Genomic DNA, 22084 nt, shown 5'->3' with positions numbered 1-22084 from the left:
GTACTGATCAAATCAATCAGATGTACCCTGAATATACACTGAAGTGAGACAAGAAACCATGAGAAAACCCAGCAGGAGGCAAGGGACATGTATTTAGGCAAGAAAAAGCTATCAACAATCCCTCTCTTTTATTATTCAGATTGTCTTACTGGCCATCTTCCAACAGAGAAAGCAGTTAGAATTCTTGATGTCCTAGCTAAGTTTAAAAAAATAAAAGGAAACAAGGAAACTTCAGGTTAGGAAAAAAAGACAGAGTATTCCCCAGCTCTTCAGGAAAATAGACCCATAGTCATATACTGACTTTTTTTCCCCAAAAATTACAAATTCAAATATTTACCTTACAGAGATTTCTAATTTTTTTTTACTTCTACAAAGCTTTGTTTTTTAAAAAATGGACAGCTTTGTCTCTGTTTCTGAAATTATTGTGTTACATCACCCAAGATAAGCATTAAGAATTATCTCTACCCTGTCTAGAACTAGTCTGTATGCAAAAATAGTTAAAGTGAGGAAATGACTATTAATAATAACTTTTTCCTCTAAAATATCAATAGCAGTGTGCAAATTTAAATTACTTCATTTTCCTTCCTTTCTTATTATGTCCTTTTGCTGTCTTCCTTATTTGGGGTGGGTTAACAGATCCAATCAAACACAAGAGGTGTAGTTTCCCCTAATATGTGTTTACTGTGTTTAAAACCTTCATATTGTGCTTCACACACATTTTATATGATTGGATTAAAGAATGAATAAAAGTACTAGATAGGAACACTAACTATCCAGTCATTGCCAGGCAACGTGGATTTTAATTCTTTTTTGTCCTTTTATGTGGGTGTGTGTGTGTCCAAGTTACTATCAGTTTTGAATTAGGAATAAAAAAATCCGAAGGAAAACACTGCTGAGGAAGCCAGATATTAACTGCCCCAAATTGAGGAGAGATGGCTGTTTTGGACTGATTGGATTTCTTCAAACTGTTCACATGAGAAAGGTGGTATGTACCAGTCATATCCACTGACTTTTCAATTAAATTAAAATTTTCAATTTTTAAAGATAAAGTCACAAATTTGCTTCATTGTATTTGGTTTTCCTTTGGTGTGATTTGGATTTGCATGGTTTTGCTGCACAGTCATAAAACTGCCCGTATCACCAACCTCAGTTAATCAAGTCCTGGTTTGAGGTTCAGATCTCTAGGATTATAACATCAATGGATAGTGACAGTTTGTCTTTTCATAGTTCAGCTATATACTTCTGTGTAAACTGTTGAAGAAATAAACTTATTTTAACCTGTGAGAGAGGTTGAAGTCGTTATGGGGAAAAGTGTTCATAATAATGATTAATTTAAAAAATGATCTCTGTTGACAGCATGTCAATTGAATATTTCCTAACTCTTAAATGTCATAAGACTAATTTTAATTAAAACATTCTCTCTGTAGTTAAGAGTCTGTAACTTGGGGCGCGTGGGTGTCTCAGTCAGTTAAGCGTCTGACTCTTCGTTTGCCTCAGGACATGATCGCATGGTTTGTGAGTTTGAGCCCCACCTCAGGCTCCATGCTGACGGTGTGGAGCCTGCTTGAGGTTCTCTCTCTCCCTCTCTTTCTCTGCCCCTCCCCCTTCACTCTCTCTGTCTCTCTCTCAAAAATAAATAAACAAACAAACAAACAAACTTAAAAAAAAATTTTTTTAAGTCTGTAACTTGGTTTGCCTGACAGTTACCAGAGGGGAGGTGGGTGGAGGGATGTGTTGGATAGGTGATGGGGATTAAGGAGGGCACTTGTGATGACCACGGGTGTCAAATGGAGGTATTAAATTGTTGTGTTTTGGGGCACCTGGGTGGCTCAGTCGGTTGGGCGTCTGACTTCGGCTCAGGTCATGATCTCACGGTTTGTGGGTTCGAGCCCCGCGTCGGGCTCTGTGCTGACAGCTCAGAGCCTGGAGCCTGCTTCAGATTCTGTGTCTCCCTCTCTCTCTGACACCTCCCCCGTTCATGCTCTGTCTCTCTCTGCCTCAAAAATAAATAAACATTAACAAAAATTAAAAAATAAATAAATCGTTGTGTTTTGCACCTAAAGCTAATGTTACACTGTGTCTTAACTAACTGGAATTTAAATAAAAACTAAACACCTAAAGAACAAAAACAGAACAAAACAAAACATTCTCTCAGTTTAAAAGGATCATTATTTTTTTAAATTTTCAACTAATGAGGGGCACCTGGGTGGCTCAGTCGGTTAAGCATCTGACTTCAGCTCAGGTCATGATCTCACAGTCTGTGGGTTCAATCCCCATGTCAGGCTCTGTGCTGACAGCTCGGAGCCTGGAGCCTGCTTAGGATTCTGTGTGTCCCTCTCTCTCTGCCCTCCCCTGCTCATACTCTGTCTCTCTCTGTCTCTCAAAAATAAATAAATGTTAAAAAAAAAAACAGTTTAAACTTTCAACTAGTGAGGCTGCAAAATATAAATTAAAACAACAGTTTCCAGTCAGAAATTCATATTGGCATAGCCATTGCCCCTAATAGAGGAAAGCCAAGAGTTCCATTGTAAACCGATGAGTTCCATCTTAATATCAAACAAGTGTTTATTTTCTTAACATCCAAATAGAAATTTATTTCAATTTATTAAAGAAAAATATACATTCTTTGGGTGCCTAGGTAGCTCAGTAGGTTAAGTGTCCAACTGCGGGTCAGGTCATGATCTCACAGTCTCTGAGTTTGAGCCCCACATTGGGCTCTGCACTGACAGCCTGGAGCCTGGAACCTGCTTCAGATTCTATGTCTCCCTCTCTCTCTCTCTCTCCCTTCCCCTCACCTGCCAATCTCCCTCTCTCTGTCTCTCTCAAAAATAAATAAAAAACATTAAAAAAAATTTAAAAACCTTGTTAAAGAAAAATATACATTCTCTAGTAAGAAACAAATGTATTTTATTAGGATAACGTTGCATTCCATTAGAGCTATATCAGTCGAGCTTCTGCTGCTGAATCCTGCTTCTTTCTTCTCCCTTCCATGAGTGTTGCTCCCAAGCACACTCCATAATAAGCACGATGTGCTGATCTCCATCTCAGAGTCAGCTTTCCAAGGAACCCAATCAATGGCTATAACCCCTCCTTGCAGGGATGAGCAACTGCGGCTCAGAGAGATTACCATTACACATATACTGAATGAGAAGGCCAATATGGAAATAGGACTAAGTGCACGATCCCTGCCTTGTTTAAATCTAATTTCTCCTAACTCCAACCCCATCTGACTCCACTCCAGTTCTACTTCTACTTGACAAAATGTCAGTGACCGATATGCAAATGACCTCTTAAAATTTCTGTACCTCTTCAGTGGTTGAACTGTAAGCCACTTAAAAGTACCGACATCTCATAATCAAGATTGCAGTGTATATTTTTTTAAAGCAAAGATTCTTATATTCCAGGAAAAAATAAAACACACCATTCTGAAAATTTAGCATGACAGAAAATAAGTCATGGAGGAAAAAGTCAGTGAACAGCGTTTTCTCATTGTAATAGGGCAATCAATCTTATTCATAATCACACTTCCTTTTTCCTGAAATTAAACAATAATGCTTTATTATTGATAAAGTATATATGTGTACTTGTATGTATAATAATACTATCTACATAGACACACATATTTTAAAACAACACACTGATTTATGTCACCATGGGATTTTACCTAATTTGGATTATGACTTTATAGTATAAAGTATTACTTCCTAATTTCATTTTCCAGAGTTCAAACATGAAATTATGTGTGTGTGTTTAACTTTGAAATAGCTTTTCTGTGTAGTAGTTTTCCTTCCAACAGACAATATCAAAAAATGAGGGTGAATAGAGACTTAAATTTTATAAGCCAAGGAAAATTAGTTTACTTAAAGATTATATACTTATAAGGTTTCACAGTATATTTCTCTTAAAATGTAAAACACACTTTATAGGTATAAAATAATATGGATTTCATAAAAATTACTTACATTACATTACATAGAAAATGGAAGTAATAAACATAAAGATATATCTTAGTACAATCTTCTTTAATAATAGCTTTTTTGAAGGCCAGAAGTCTCATGGCAATTCACACTGTTTAATAAAATATATAATTTCTCTTAGATTTTTAAATACTTTGAAGATTTTCCATTGACTCCTGACTTCTACATCAGTGGCTGTTCAGTCGGGAGCTTCTGATTTAGCATTTGGATCAGTAATGTAGAAGGTTGGGAAAGGATAAAAAGTGAATTAGGGAACTGAAAAAGTTTATCACTTCTGACCATTATCTGGGATGTACACCACTTCAGAGAGAATTTGTCCAGACATTTTACAAAAAAGAAATGGAATTTCTTCCTAAAGAGTTGTGCAATTTAGAGCTGGTGAGTTTTGACCAGATAACTGACGGCTGTTTCAGTGTAAACAAATATCTTTCACCCTGTAGTCAGGACCATTATTCTCTCTCTCACTCTGTGTGTGTGTGTGTGTGTGTGTGTGTGTGTGTGTGTCTGTCGGTCGGTCTGTCTCTGTCTTTCTCTTTCTCTTTCTCAATCTCCCTTTCTCGGTGTATATATAAATGACAGACAGATGATAGGTAGATGATAGGCGATAGATAGATGATAGATAGATAGATAGATAGATAGATATACTCTGTGCAACACTCTATATTTCTTTTCCACTTGGCTCTATCATAAATCAGTTCTATGTCCTTATATTTATTATTTAACCTTCTTGAGATTCAGATTAGAGAGATTTACTTTGTAATTTAAGGAATGTGAACCCATTCTTCTTTTAACTCCCTCCCAATACATGTACTTTAAAATTCTTCAATTGTTGAAATTACAACCACTACTTCCCTCTACATTTTTATTTTCAGAATCAAACTAAAGACTGTCCATGGCTTTCATCTTTTTAACATCATGAAAATTAAGCACACCTCTTTTTGTGAATTAATAGAGATTGAGGGAATTGGAGCATAGGAGCCTTAAGGTATTCATGAAATGAAAGTGTTGAAAATTATTGTCATATTTCCTGGGAGAGATTTTTTACTTAATCTTTAAAGTATTTTCCAAAAGGGATATTTCTAATAAGGAAACAACGCAGCCAGAACATCTTGTTGAAAACGAATGCCAATCATTAAATGGACTTTCAACACTTCGTGCATGCTTTTATTAAACTAGATTTACAGGAGATCTAATTATCTGTCAAATAATTTAAAAAAAATAATCACTTGGAGATTAATTAATCAGCATGTGCAAATCACACTGGAGATGATAAATGTTTTCACAGAAAGAATGGAAACTACCCAATTGGATGCTTGGCTGTCTGGATTTTCCTTACAATGGTTTCTCAAACTGGTACAGTGAGACCAACCACAGGGGATGTATTGCCATGAGTTTTCAGTGATCATCTGTATTCAAATTACCTTGTCCAAATATTTTCAGCTAGATTTTAAGTCCCTTAATTTCTTCTTTTCACAGTTTTACTTTGCCCCTAACCCAAATTCTATACTCACTGATGCCATTTCTTTGACATTTCCATCAATTACACACACCATGCTGCTGTCTTAGGCTTTTTACATGATGAAATCAGCTTGACTCTGCCTTGGTGGAAAAAACTAAATCACAAACTTACTGTATTCATATTTTTTTTAATCTACCAGTCTGTTTAAAGTGCTTTGGGTAATTAACGGCACGAAGAAGTAAACAGACAAGCACCATTTCAAGTTTAATGTCAAAAATCCTATGTTTCAAAAAATATTTCATATACCCAGAACTGCAGAAAATTCTTAAATATTTACCACAAACTTTGTAAGCGTAGGTGTTTACTTAGCTATATAGTTTGATTGGAAATCACTAAGAACACTTCAGTGATCTGGAAAGTCTTCCTACATCTTCTAACTGATCTTTTTTTATTCTTTATTTTAATTCCAGTGTAGTTAACACACAGTGTTATGCTAGCTTCAGCTGTACAATATGGTGATTCAACAATTTCATATGTTGACTCAGTGCTCATCAAGATATGTATCCTCGTAATCCCTTCACCTAATTCACCCATTACCCCAACATACCTTCTGGTAACTGTTTTTTGGTTTGTCTCTTTATTTTTTTTTTTTTTGTTCATTTGTTTTGTCTCTTAAATTCCACATATGAGTGAAATCATAATGGTATTTGTTTTTCTCTGACTGGCTTATTTCTCTTAGCATAATACTCCCTAGATCCATCCATGTTGTTGCAAATGGTAAGATATCATTCTTTTTTATGCCTAGATAATATTCTATTATATATATACCACACCTTCAGGATCCATTCACCTATTGATGGACGCTTGGGCTGCTTCTGTATCTTGGCTATTGTAGATAATGCTGCAGTAAACATAGGGGTGCATATATCCCTTTGAATTAGTGTCTTCATATTCTTTGGGTAAATTGTCAGTAATGTGATTACTGGATCATAGGATAGCCCTATTTTTAAATTTTTGAGGAACCACTATGTCTTCCACAGTTGCTGCACCCGTTTGCACTCCCAAAAACAGTGCACAAGGTTTCCTTTTTCTCCACATCCTGACCAACACTGGTTGTTTCTTGTGTTGTTCAATTTAATCATTCTGACTGGTGTGAGGTGATATCTCATTGTGGTTTTGATTTGTATTTCCCTGATGATCAGTGATGGTGAGCATCTTTTCATTTGTCTATTGGCTAACAGGATTTGTTCTTTGGAGAAATGTCTGTGCAGGTCTTCTGCCCATTTTTTAATTTGGTTATTTGTGTTTTTTGGTGTTGAGTTGTTTAAGTTCTTTACATATTTTGGATACTAACCATTTATTGGATATATCATTTGCAAATATCTTCTCCCATTCAGTAGGTGATCTTTTAGTTGTGGTGGTTATTTCCTTTGCTGTGCAGAAGCTTTTTATTTTGATGTAGTCCCAATATTTTAGTTTTGCTTTTCTTTCCATTTTCTCAGGAATATATATTTATAATAATATATTTTAGATATATTATAATACAATTGTGGGTTTATTTCTGGGCTTTCTATTCTGTTCCACTGATCTACAGAAATCTGTTGCATTTCCACACAACTAACAATGAAGCATCAGAAAGAGAAATTAAGAAAATAATCTTGTTTACAACTACACCAAAAATAATAAAACACTTAGGAATAAATTTAACCAAAGTGGTGAAAGACCTATACTCTGAAAAGTATAATACATTGATGAAATTGAAGATGACACAAACAAATGGAAAGACGTTGCATGCTTATGGGTTGGAAGAACAAATGTTAAAATGTCTATACAACCCAAAGCAGTCTACAGATTTAATTCAATACCTATTAAAATACCAACAGCTTTTCCACAAAGCTAGAATAAATAATCCTAAAATTTGTATGCAACCACGAAAGACCCCGAATAGTCAAAGCAATCTTGAAAAAGAAAAATAAAAGTGGAGATATCACAATTCCAGACTTCAAGTTATATTACAAAGCTATAGTAATATAACTGATCTTTGAATTGTGCTATCTAAAAGCTACTTCTTTATCTTTCCTCCACTCATTTAGTATTGATTCAGTTAGCATTTGTCAAGTACCTACAATGTGCCAAGCATGGTTCTAAACAATTGGGAATTGTCAATGAACAATAGAGACAAAGACCACATCAGTCCTTAAGAAGCTTACATTGTAGTGGGGGAATAGGAACAATTAAAGAGAAATCTAGTGAACATAATGAACAGGTACATTATATAGAATGTTAGAAAGTGATGAAAGATATGACAGAGTAGGATAATGGGGATAGAAACTGTTGGGCTGGGCATAGTAGGTAGGCTGCAATATTATATAGGTTGGTCAGGGTAAATGTCCTCGAGAAGATGAGATATGAGCAAACATTTGAAAAGAATGAGTTAGCAAATGAATGGCTATAATAGGGCAATACAGGCAAAGGGAAAAAGTTAGAGAAAAGTTCTAAGGCAAGGGAATGGCTGATGGTTGTAAAGAATAGCAAGGAGCCAGCTGGTGCTATCTGAGCAAGCAAAGGCATGTACTATAGTAGTGGTAGGTAATGTCAGACAAGTAACAGGTGATGAAATTAGGTCAAACCTGTAGCCACTCTAAGGACTTTGGCTTTTGCTCTGAATGAAATGGGGAAAGGTAAATCATTTCTGGGTTTTGAGAAAAGGAATATTATGATCTTATGCTTTAAAATATTCACACTAGATGCTGTGTTGAGAAAAAAAAGTAGGGAGACAGGATAGAAGCAAGCCTGTAAGGATACTGTATGATCAACAAAGTCAAGATACAATGTTAACTTGGACTCATAGGAGAACACTGGCAGTGATGAAAAGTGCCCAGATTCTGCATGTGTTTTGAAGGTAGTGTCCATATTACTTCCTCAGGAATTGGGTAGAGGATTTAAAAGTAAAACAGAAAGAATAAGGGGTGCCTAGGTGGCTCAGTTTGTTAAGCATCCAACTTTAGCACAGGTCATGATCTCAGAGTTTGTGGGTTTGAGCCCCATGTCAGGCTCAGCATGACAGCTCAGAGCCTGGAGCCTGATTCAGACTCTGTGTCTCCCTCTCTCTCTGCCTCCCCCACTTGTGTTTTCTCTCTCTCTCTTTCTCTCTCTCAAAAATAAATAAACTTTATAAAAAAAAAAGAAGGAATAAAATATTGCTCAGTTTTTTAGTCTTAGCAAGAGGAATTATGGAGTTTTATAAAATGAGACGTGGAAGATCTCGTGGATGTAAGAGGTCTTTGAGTTAGAGGGAGACCAGAAGATAGATTTGAACATGTTGAGTCTAATATGTATATTAGAAAACCAAGTGAAGATGTTCACTTGGCATTTAGAATATATGCATCTGACATTTGGGTGATAGATCTGAGCTAGAGATGTAAAATTGGGTATCACTACAAAGCAGATAGCATACAAACCACATGAATGGTTAAGATTAACAAGGGAAGGATTATAGACACAGACAAAGACCAAAAACTGTGTACTACAACTTTCCAGTATTAAGAGACTGAAAAGTAAAAGGGGATTAATATGTAAAATTGAGAAGGAGTAACCAATGAAATAGAACAGAAGGAAAAAGAGAGGGCAGGATCCTGCAAGTCCAGTGATGAAAGCATAGCAAGGAGAGAGTAAGTGCATCAAATCCTACTGATAGGTCATATAAGATGAGGACTATGAATTGCCATGATAAGTTTATATTGTTAAAGAAACAACATATGTTCATAGAAGATATAGCACATTTATTGCTTTCAGTCATTTATTGCTTGGGTAAATTAAAGCCATAAGAGACTGGCCAGAGGATATTATCTAAAAATAATGAGTTCTTTCGGCTAAGGGAAGAGTATAGTAACCAAATCTCAGGCCAGAAATGGCACTGAAATCAAATAATCATATTTTTCTTAATAATAAGACCTTGAGGAATTCATTTAGTACCTGTAAGCCTATTTATTTTTTATCTTTAAGATAAGAGACAAAACTATAAAACCCCAAGATCCCTGCACCTTAAAACTTCTGCAATATGAAGGCAAAATAACTCCCATAATTCTACCACTTAATAAAATTATGTTCACACTCAAGCGTTGTCTTATATTCCTTGCCCATATGTACACACTTGCTTACAAAAATACACAAATTTTTGGGGTGCCTGGGTGACTCGGGCTCAGGTAATGATCCCAGGGTCATGGGATCAAGCCCCAGAATGGATCCCAAAATTCTCTCTCTCTCCCTCTACCCCTGTCCCCTGCTTGCGTTCTTTCTCTAAAAATAATAATAATAATAATAATAATAATAATAATACACAGATTTTTTAAGTAAGAGTTACACATATGCAGTCTTAGTCACCTAATATTTTAGGCAAATGAAATGAGGCAGAAGAAATGTGTATGATAAGTTTGTATCAACTTTTCCTTAGCTGGATAATTCTAGTTGATACAACTTCTAAGTTGTGATAAAACATATTAAATTCTCCAGGGTTACACATTGACTCACTAAAGTGTATAGTGTATTTATTTACGAATAAATTGATCTTTCTCATATACCTCCAGCTTTTGGTTAGCAAGGAAACCTAATATTTAATTATATTAACATAGCAAATTTAATCCATACAATACTTTGAACAGTTAATGTGAGTCCATGTTCAATATTATTTACACAGTTATTAAGTTAAATACTCAACTATCAGATTTCTGGCCATCCCTTCTCCTTCTCACCAAGAGAGCATTTGGTGGAGAAGAATGTGTGTGTGTTTTAAGAGATATCTTTATGAGAGTGATCCTCAGATCATGAAGATACTTCCTCCATCCTTGCTCATCTTGGCTATGGAATGGTGGTTCCGGGCAACTTTGGAAATGTAGCCTATGAGATGTAGATGTCCAGGATACGAGCATTTCTCAACATTAGCTGCCAAACCATGCAGCTGGTCAATTTATGATCCTTTTTCTGTCTCAGTTTGATCAGAGCCAAGTAACCTTCTATGATGGTTTAGCCTCACCTTTGTTCTCACTGGAGCTGAATAATCCCCCTAAATTCTAGGTCCCACACAATCCACCAGTATAGTTCACCTTATAGCTCTTGGCTACTAGAACAATCTGTCTCTGCCATGGTTATAAAACAACTGTATCTGTCAGCCTCCCCAGCCAGGTTCTCAACTAGCATACAAGTTCCTCCATCAAGAACAGGTAAGAAATTTGATCCAGATGAGAAATTTTCTCCATCAGGAGCAGATAAGTAGTCCATTAATCCTATTTAGGGATTGATATTAATTCAAGAGAGTTGTATTTCGATTTTCCTCTGCCCCATCTTGTTATATCCCTGAGTTCATTACAATGTGGCCATTTCCAAAATTCAAACAGAAGATAGGAGCAAAAGCCACCCTATTTTCACTGTTCTCTCAGCATAGTTGAAAAAAATTTTTTTAATTAAAAAAAAAAAAGAAAAAGAAAAAGAAAGCCTTCCCTCCAGATCTCAAACCAAGGGAAAGGTTAAATGAACTGTCTCATACATATCTCTCCTAATTCTTTCTCCCTTCTTTCCATCATAATTCTTGGGGACCAGAGGCTGCTGCACTGGCTAGCCATCTTTCCTGCCTGTTTGTGATGGACATCTCTTCAATCACCTTGGTCATAAAGGGGTGGTAGTGCTCGGCATGAAACAAATTTGCAAAACATTCTTACTACACAAAATTTGGATTTAATGATTATTTTATTGTCATATATATCCTATTTTACAGGTCAGAGACTGAATATTCACTCATTCTTTCACTCTAATAATGTTAAATCCACCTGTACTGCCCACTGCCAGACCTTGGATGCCCAGTTTGATGGGAAGAAGACTCTGCACAGAGAGCTGGAAGAGTGAAAAGCATTTTAACATCTTTTAAAGATTACCACCAGTGCAAAGACAAAATGAAACCTACATTTTTAGGGGTGCCTGAGTGGCTCAGTCAGTTAAGCATCCAACTCTTGATTTCAGCTCAGGTCATGGTCTCATGGTTCATGAGATGGAGCCCTGTGTAGGTCTCTGTGCTGACAGTGTGGAGCCTGCTTGGGATTTTCTCTCCCTCTCTCTCTACCCCTCCTCAAAATAAATAAATAAACATTTAAAAACGCCACATTTTTTTTAAAAAGACCGATATTTCATATAGCGTTCAACAAATGTAGACTCCAAATAATGATAGAATTTTCTCAGGAATTATCAAAGATTTTTGTCCTAATAATCCTATATGGACCGTTAATTAAGAAAATTTACAAAGGAAAACCTGTGCTTATTTTGCAGGGAAACAGAGAAGAAGGATACACAGATCCTGCAATGGCTGCTCAGGATGCAATGGTAACTAGAACCAGATCTCAAAATGACTATGGAAAACCTTTGTTAAAATGTCTGAGGTGGTTGTGGTGCTATTTCCTAGCTGTATGATGTTTCAGGTCCTGTGGGAAGCCTGTCAACAGAAGACAGGGGAACACAAAACCATGCTGCAAATGATCCTGTGCAACAAAAGTTATCAACAACTATGGCTGGGTAATTGTTAATCAAGTTCCTTTTCAGCTACTTAACTGACTGTGTAATAAAAAGCAAGTTGTTAACTGGCAGAAAGAAAAGGGAAATGTTTCATATAGCTATGACAAAAGTGCTTATTTTGAATTATGTTTATACAGATCTGTCTCATCTAATGACATTACTAAGGAATTAAGTTCTCTTATAATTTTATTTTTTCTAATAACTGAATTATATAATCTTTAAGTACTGAATCTTTTAAAATAATCTCTGTTTTTGATGGAGAATTTACTCAAATATATTAGCTATTTCCTATTAGGCATTTTATGTGTTGTCCTGAAGAGACTATAGTGAACATAGTTTAGTCCATTACAAGTCAAGGAGATTATTATTAATGTCATGATCTATGCAAAGCTGCCATATGGGTCTTAAAGGTGCATTAATATTAGCTGGCACTTTATTTGACTTCTATACCTTTCTGTTCCTTTTATTTATTAATTTGTTTCTACTTGTATAAAACACTCTGAAAATTTGTAAAAGACAGCCTACTCCCACTCAACCTGCACCTTTATATTTTATTTACTTTCACTATTTATAGCAATCTAATCAATATGTATGTTGTAAATTTATAATATGTATAAACTCTCCTTTGAATTTTATCAATTTGTTGAAGTTTTCCAGGAATTTCAAAATATTTCTGGGCAAGACCTAGTAGATGCCATTAATGAATGTTATGATGGATACTTCCAAGAGTTGCTAGTTGCAATTGGTAAGTAATAATTTATTTGGTGTACAGCAGACCTTTTATCCCAGAATAAATGCTAATTAGCTCTGATTGAATTAAAGATGCATGAATATGCTCTTCATTGAGTCACTTTCCCCTGAATTTAATTATTTAGTAAGGATGTTAATTCTATACAGGAAAGGTACATTAGCTATTGACGCAATGCACTAACATGGCAAGTTGATAACTTAATGAACTAATACCCTTCCCTAGTAACTGGTTCAACTTTCATACTAGGAAACACCGAATTCTCAGATATTCTCTCAGGTAATTGGGATCTCACACCTTTCAATTCATTACTGACTTCCATTCCCTTTTTAAGGAGCAGATAAATCCTAGCAATATGGCTTTCTTTTTTCCAAGAGGAAAATAATTTTTTGTCACTGTCTCTAATATTTTGCCTTTAGGGGTAAGTTCTACCATAAAAAAAAAAAAAGATTTACCAAGTTGTTACTTAGTTGTGACTTCTGCAGGCTATTGTGAGAGAGACATACCTCCAGCTCTTTCCAAAGAAAAGATATCTTCCCACAGAGAGGTAAACAGTAGTAGCTGTTCCTAACAACTACTATTAAATTACCCATGTTGTACCTTGTGCTGTGCTGTGACTTGACAACACACATTGCAGGACCTACAAATGGAGGGTGTTTGTAAAATATCCTCATAAAGAACACATCAAGTAATCACTTGTATTTGTTGAATAAATGGACAGTCTGATTTTCCATTCCTAGAACGGCACAGATATTCATGGGCATTGAAGATGATAGGTAACAGAATGTGTATAGCTTAGCTTGGAAAGGAGTTTGAAGCTAGGGTTCCATGAAAAGATTTGGTGGGTTCTATGAAATCCTTGAAATAGTATACAATATATGAATATTTGTATGTGTTTCTGGGGATAGGGTGCTTTTATTTTGGCTAAGTCTCAACATAATTTAATTACCGTGTATCTTATTACAATTCATGGAACAAACAAGGCCCAAGGACGTTAGTATGGTCTCAAAGTCTGCTAACTAATGAGCAACAAAGTTATGACTAGGACTTCATGTCATCTGAGTTTCAGGATAGCTCTTTTTCCACTGTAGACCACACCACAAACACAGCAGTGAGTGAGAAGAAATACTGGACATGAGAAATACCAGAAAACAATGTAACTGATTCATTCATTTATTCAATAAACATTTACTGAGTTATCTACCATTCTGGCCATTGATTTAGGCACTGCAAATGGAACAGTGAAATAACAAAAGCCACAACAAAAGCCCCTGTCTTTAAAGTGCCCACATTCTAGCAGTGACTCGGGAGTGCTAGGAGGTTCACAGTTATAAATAAAGGTAAAAGATGAAGGCATGGTCTCACAACCTAAAATTAGCGTTTGAATTATAGAGAAAACACTGTTGTGATTATCTTATTTTGCCTAAAAGTTAAAGTCTCACATACGCTACTTATTCATTAATTTATTCACTTATTCAAATAGACATTATTGACTGTCAATGATCATCAATTGACTTCTATCAAGGACAATTGTTCACTAGGCTCTTGGTAGTTCTAATGCCATAATGCTTTGATTAGATGACTCCTAACACTGGTATAGGTCCCTTATGGCCCATCCAGTTTTTCTTTAAGAGACTTCAGGCCTACTCACAGGTCTACCAAGGATTAAAAATAGTGTTTGGGAAGGGGCACCTGGGTAGCTCAGTTGGTTCAGCATCCCACTCTTGATTTCAGTGAAGATCATGATCTCAAGGTCATGAGATTGAACCCTGAATCAGGCTCTGTGCTAACAATGCAGAGCCTGCTTGGAATTCTCTCTCTCCCTCTCTTCCTGCCCCTCCCCTGCTCACTCTCTCCTCTCTCTCTCTCTCTCTCTCTCTCAAAACAAATAAATAAACATTTAAAAAAATAGTGTTTGGGAAAATGAGCCAACTGCACATTGAATTATACAATAATAAAAATCTGTAATAGTGATCTATTTAATCTTCAAATAAAGAGCACACATTTTTCTTCTCTAGGCTATGCAAAGGAACTACAGATCTCCAAGAGGTAGAAATAGACTAAATGAAAATCTGAATGAATCATTATAATATTGTTGGTTTATATTTTTCTATGTGTTATGGTTTTACCAGTATTCTAAATGTGGAAATTTTACTGCAACGTACAATGAGGGATCCCACAGAGAATTCAAAAAGTATCACTCTTCCAGGATTTTAACAGAAAAAAAAAGAAGTATTCTCATCATTTCCCAAATTCTGAAGAAAATACATATTGTCATTCTCAAACTTCCTTTTTTTCTCTCTGGTTTTTTCTAGTTCTATGTGTTCGAGACAAACCATCCTACTTTGCTTATAGGCTATATAATGCAATCCATGTAAGTATGACCCATGTATTTTTAAAAATTTCTCCAGAAACCATGTTTACCTTCTCAAATCACTAACTAAAGCACATGGGGGAGATAGGCCCCAAGGAGTCATACTTCTCAGGTAACTCAATTTGTATAGAAAGCAGAGCATTATATCTTTGGTGGGTCTCATTCTGGTGTATAATACATTTTTTCACTTGAGCATTTCTTGTTTGAAATGAATATATTTGCATACAGGTTCAAAAATAGAATTCAGTGTTTTAATAAAACACAAAATAATGTTAGTAATTATTTTTAAACATAAAGTGCTATCTTAAAAAACACTTAAAAAGAGATGGCTAGACAATAATAAACTCTAAATCTATTTTATAATTAAATGAGAATGGTTTTCATAGTTTAGTGTGATAGTCAATCACACATCTTCTGGTGCATTTGTTTTTAAAGAAACAAACACTTAAATGCATGAGACAATGCACACTTTATTCATAACGTGTGTGACCCATATTTTGAAAAATAAAAGTTCTGATACGAATCATTGCATATATATCATGGCTTCAAAAATTCAGTGAAAATTATTTTTTAAGTCAGTAATACAACAATTTTAATAGTGTTTTATCACCAAAGTAATTTTTACAGACAAGTTCATTAAAAGTAGCTAGCATGTTGGGATAATATAATATTCAAGAATATTTCTATTATATATCTTGTGTAAAGAGTATTTTTTATTTACGTACAAGAACCTATGTATCCTCAGAACACAGAAGGAAGATTAATGTTCACGGCCTTCCCCTATTTTATTCTATTTCCAAGCAGAAAAAGTTTATTTGATTTTTAAAAAATTAAATAATGTATCGGGCAATGCTATTGAACAATTTCAATAGTGTCCTTCCCCAAAACCAGAATGAAGTTTCACTTGTGAATGACCATGGGAAAAGAAGCACAATTACTCTGATGCCAAATTTGCCCAAGAAGAGGGCTACTTATTCTCATAATGAATAAAAATCCTATTCCTTCTGTGTGTCTTTCAATGCAAAAATAAAGATATGTGTACTCACAACTGGTTTGGAGGTAAAGAAGAAGATTGTATATTCAAATAATTGAGTTGTTGATATATGATAACCTCGAGTGTAAAATATTGGCCAAAGCTGTTTATACTACTGTTAATCAAAGAACATCTACAGAGATTTTTCTCCAGTACACTCTAATGAATGATATACAACTGAAATATGGAAACTTGGGTAAAATCACTTAATTGAATCACATCAAATTATGAAAATTTATTCGGCAGGTCTATTCCCAAAACATTCAGACATTAAAAATTTTATTATGCTCAAAAAAATTATGCTCACTGGCCACTGGATGTCCCCATTACTCCATTTGAAAAGACAAATCGAAATTGGTTTGTCAAGCAATATTCCTTCTGGAGCTAGTATACAGAAGTTGATTTTTGTATTTTTCAGTATTTGAGTTAAATTCGGCAAATATTTCAAATATCTGGTATTTTTATTTTTACGATTTTTAATAATAGACTATAAAATAAAGATGCAACTGCTGTCTTACTCAGACATACCAATGTTCATCTAACAGAATTCAAAACCCACCTGCCTCCCTGGCCTAGAAGAATTTTTACCTAGAAAGAGTACATGATCAGATTTGCATTTCATAATGCGGTGTGAGGGAGACAGTGTAAAAGTTGGCTGTTAAAGAAAGGAACTATTGCAGAATCAGGGTGAAATGATAAGGGCCAGCATCAAGGGAGTGGCAATGGAAATAGAAATCACAAGGCATTTAAGAAGCAAAATAGAAAGGGGTCCCAAGATGGTGATGTAGGAAGACCCTGAACTCACCTCCTCCCACCAACACACCAAATCTACACCTACACAGAGAGCAGTTCCTCTTGAAGAACTGAAAGCTGAACAGCTTCTGCACAACAAACGATAATGTTTCTCACAACATAGAGAAAGATGGGAGAGTTGGAAACATAGTAATCCTGACACAAAGACCTTAGTAGGAAGGGAAATCACTGAGGGGCCCATGCACAGACTGACCTGCCCTCGGCACAGTGAAGAAACAGCAGTTTAAAGGGCAACTAGACTATAAGTAAAGGAAATTCATCCATTAACCTTAAAGTAGTCACCAAATAGGCAAGGAACTGCTGGAACTTTCTCCAGGGTCAGAGGTGTGAACGAGCACCAGGTTTCATCTTCCCCCTCCACCTTGACAACAGAGACATGAACAGGGTGCAGGTGCTCTACCCAGCCTGCTAGAGCTGCCCAGCATGCCTTGGGCCTCTCACCCACACACCAGCTCCAGCAGTCCCACTGGAAGCAACATACAGATGGCCACCAGGCACATGAAAAGGTGCTCAGTATTACTCATCATTAGGGAAATGCAAATCAAAATCACAGGAGATATCACCTCACACCTGTCAAAAGACAAAAAATAACAAGTGATTGGCAAGGATGTAAAGAAAAGAGAATCCTCATACGCTGTTGGTAGGAATGTATATTGGCGCGGCCAATGTGGAAAATAGTACGGAGTTTCCTCAAAAAATTAAAAATAGAACTACTATACAATCTAGCGATTCCATTTCTTAGTATCTATTCAAAAGCAAACAAAAACACCAATTTGAAGAGATATATGCACCCCTATGTTCATTGTAATATTATGTACAATAGCCAAGAAACAACCTATGTGTCCATCAATAAAGAATGTGTCACACACACACACACACACACACACACACACACACACACACTGGAATATTACTCAGCCATAAAAAAGAATGAAATCTTGCCATTTGCAACAACATGGGTGGACCTAGAGGGTATTATGCTAAATAAGTCAGACAGAGAAAGACAAATACCATATTATTTCATTTATGTGTAGAATCTAAAAAACAAGACAAATGAATAAACAAAACAGAAACAGACAGGTACAGGAAACAAACTTGGTCAGAGAAGGAGAGGGGTGGGGGAATAGGCAAAATAGCTGAAGAGGATTAAGAGACACAAACTTCCAGTTATAAGATAAATAAATCATGGTGATGTAACACACAGCATAGGGAATATAGTCAGTAATATTGTAATAACTATATGGCAAAAAACTGTATGGTAAAAAATTAGATTTGGGGGATCATCTTGTAATGTATAAAATACTGAATCACTATGATGTACATCTGGAACCTATAGGCAATAGTATGTCAAGTATACTTCAACAAAATAAATTAGTAAAGCAAATTAAAGAAGTCAAATAGGTAGACTGCTTCACGGTATGCACACAGTAAGAGAGAGGGAGAAGTCACAGAGGACACTGGGAGTATGACTCGGGCACTTCCCAGATCACAATGCCAGTGTTCGAGGATCACAGGAGGAATAAATAGTCACAGAAAAGAGGATGAGTCTGTATTAGACAGATTAACTTATACCATTTTCTAATTTTTTCCCTCCTTTTCTCTATCTTCTAGGACTTTGGTTTCCATAATAAAACTGTAATCAGGATTCTAATTGCCAGAAGTGAAATAGACCTGATGACCATCAGGAAACGATACAAAGAGAGATACGGAAAATCCCTATTTCATGACATTAAGGTAAATCTACACATGATTTATTTTGACCCATATTTTGTCCCTTTTGAAACTGAAATAAGAGCTTTAATATAAACAACTTCATGTTAGAATCTAAAAATTTAATAAGGTACATGGGTGGATCAGTTGGTTAAGTGTCTGATTTCAGCCCAGGTCATGATCTCATGGTTCCGGAGTTCGAGCCCTACATAGGGCTCTCTGCCATCAGCACAGAGCCTGCTTTAGATCTTCTGTCTCCCTCTCTTTCTGCCCCTCCCCCCACTTGCATTTCTCTCTAAAAAATAAATAAATATTTAAAAAAATAATAATAAAATAAAAAGTTAACTATTCTAACAAAGATAATCTACTTTTGTACATCAGACAGCCTTTAGTACACCGACAGGTGCTGAATGAGAAAATCCCTTTACCTCAGTAACAGAATTTATTTCTCTTTGATGTGTTTTGAACAAAAATTGTTGATAGAGTCATGTAAAATATTCATCCCTACTTGTGTAATTGTGCTTTATCAGTTAAATTTTGAAGCATGATCAGTATCAGGAAAAATACATTTTACAAAAAGACCACACTAATTGTGAAGAGGTTTCTTAGGTCAATTCAGCTCTCTTCCCATATTGTTATAGAAGGCAGGGCGGACAGTCCAATCCCATAAACTGGTAATTTGGAGGAATTTAACGTTGGTAGTAACATAAAATTCTTTGTGTACACACCCATCTCTTTACCCCTTAAGGGGCAAAGCAGCAATGATTCAGAAGTGAACAAGTCCATTTCTTCATCCTGATATGTCTAAACTTTAGTCTGGATTTTGATAAAACCTAGCAAAGAATTATTAGACTATATAGGGCTCTAGATAGGTACTTTGGGGCACCCAATCTGCAATTCAAGTGTCTGACTCCTCTTTCAAAAACTTATGAAGAATTTGAGGATGGCACCAGGAGAGCATTAAACCAGTCACAGGGCCCTGAGCATATATCTTCACTTCTGCTTTGCACACAGCTAGATGTTGTTCCTTATACAAATTGTTTTACACTGAAATGTTCAATTGCATAAAATAGCTTTTTAGTTTATTAAAAGAGTGATCCAGAAGCAACATAACAGCCCAAGGACCAAAGGACCACAAAAACCCAGATGGCCCTCTAGGCCTTTTGTGGCCAAATTGGTTTCCAAATGGAGGACTTGATGCAACAGTTAAGAGGAATTTTATTCCTTGGTTCTGATAAAACTCTCCTTGCCCCTACCTTCAATATCCTAAACTTTGAGAACTGCCTGTCCTAATACATTTTCTAAACAAATAAACTACTGCAATTAGCCACAGCCACCTCAAAGTCTACTGTTATTTACATATAATTAATGTAACACTACTACGTGCACTTAAAGCAGTGAATTATTATTACATGACTTTGTGTGAGAGAATGTTAATATGATAGTTGATTTTTAACTTAGTTTTTATGATTCCATTTATTGCTATTATTGTTTTGAAACACTTAGAAACTATAGAAGACCATAAAAAGAAGATAAAAATTGCCTTATTCTCTACCACAGATAACCAGTAATGAAATGTTGTAGGTTCTGTCTTTTTAAAAATATATGTAAACATTAATATGCTTTACTACATAAAGGAATACTTTCATTGAATTATGGTATCCCACTGTATAAGTTATAAAATACATAAACTACCCCACATTATTAAATATTGCTTTTTACTTTTTCACTATCATACATAAAGTTGTCTATATTTTTGAATGTAAATTTTTGTGTTCATCAATAATTAATCATTATTTCCTTAGAATATATTTCTTGAAGTGGAATTACTGCATTAATGAGTATAAACATTTTTAAGTCTTTGGAAACATATTGCCAGTTTACCCTCCAAGACTCTAAACTGATTTATAACAATAATATTAGGACACCTCTTCCTAAAGTTGAGGAGATTTAATTCTACTGTAAGTTATTCTTTTTATAAATACACATCAGGGTTAAATCAACTTTATAGAAACCCTGTTCTATTGCCTATAACCATGGTATTATTTTTCGATAACTTCCACTGGGAATAGTTCTCAGGACATATTAAATCTTTAGATGAAAAAAGACAACAATTTTGGAAACACTAATGGCCCATGGATCTTTCTGACTATAGTTCAGAGGACTGACGCTTCTTTTTTTAGAAATACTAAGACATTTTCTTTCAAATACATTGTTTGTTTGTTTTCAGAACTTTGCTTCAGGGCATTATGAGAAAGCTCTGCTCGCCATCTGTGCTGGTGATGCTGAAGATTACTAAATCAAGAGATGGATTTGCAGGACTGCACACTCCTCTCTACAGACTTGTCAAAATATAGAGTTTGTGATAAATTTGTATTGTTAGAAGCATTGTAGCAAAACTGTAGAATCATATTTTCTCTGCTATCTTTAAAATCATTCTGAGCCAAAGAAGAATCTATTGATAAAAGTATAGGAGGCTAGATTTGTACTTATTATCCAAATCAGCGATTTATTAAATTGTGTATAATGGAATAATAAAAATTTTTTTCGTTGAAATATATTTTATTTAAATGTGAACTTTCAATTCCCTAGAGCAAGAGTCTGCTTACAACTGTCCTTTAGCATTCTTAGGGAAAAGAAAACACAGTGTGTGGCCATCCCCCTCAGAGAAATTTTCAAGACTTCTGTACAAATGCAATAAACCCAGAGTAAACATCTAAAGCTGCCTTTATGTAAAAGAAAATGAAGATATGAAACAGCAAAATGCAACCCGATAGATGTTTGTCAGGCTTAGATACATAAGAGACTTGGATGTAAATTGGGTGTATGCTTGTATGTGTGTGTGAGTACGTGTGTGTCTGTGTATTTGACAATCATTCTGGTAAAGGCAGTTTAGCTAATTTTTTTTTAATATTAGTGCCTAAGAAACCTATTATTTGCCCATGCAATGTCAGAAAAGCCATTGCTCATTGTTTTTATCATCCCTTCTTCACATCTGCACCAAAGTCATTTGGAAGTTATGTGCTTTGTACCATCAGTAAAGCCTGGCCTCTCATGTGTCTGAAAACTCAGTAAATTAGGAGCAGCAAAGGAGAAATACTCACTGAGATCACATCTGGGAGAGAATCTAGATTGATGCCACAATATAGCCAAGAATAAAAGCAGAAACAGAGATGGGTGAGTCCATAACGGAGGGTTCCCATTATACACAACAGAAAACACAAATCCAAGATCACAGGAAGCTGCAGTTAATGAAGTCAAACAAGGAGAATGAGGACACATGCAATAAATCTAGATGAACTGGTGAAATTGATAGGAGTGCTTTACTCCACATGGAATTTGTTTTGCAATACCCTGTAACCCAGTTCCTATATATCTGTCTCTACCAGTCTCAGGAGAAATGAAAAATGTT

General features: G+C 35.4%; 1 protein-coding gene across 1 annotated transcript in view; it reads left to right on the top strand.

Moving 5' to 3' along the window:
• ANXA10 (annexin A10) overlaps positions 1-20971 on the top strand; it is a 118421-nt gene extending 97450 nt beyond the window's left edge. The window contains exons 7-12 of the mRNA XM_042936678.1: positions 11752-11805; positions 11901-11994; positions 12644-12739; positions 15058-15116; positions 18574-18696; positions 20903-20971. Of these exons, the coding sequence (XP_042792612.1) occupies positions 11752-11805; positions 11901-11994; positions 12644-12739; positions 15058-15116; positions 18574-18696; positions 20903-20971 (495 nt within the window). The remainder of the gene's footprint in view (positions 1-11751; positions 11806-11900; positions 11995-12643; positions 12740-15057; positions 15117-18573; positions 18697-20902) is intronic.
• Positions 20972-22084: the final 1113 nt, after the last annotated feature.

This window comes from Panthera leo, chromosome B1 (assembly GCF_018350215.1).
Source record: "Panthera leo isolate Ple1 chromosome B1, P.leo_Ple1_pat1.1, whole genome shotgun sequence".
NCBI lineage: Eukaryota > Metazoa > Chordata > Mammalia > Carnivora > Felidae > Panthera > Panthera leo.
This window is presented reverse-complemented; position numbering and strand designations above follow the sequence as displayed.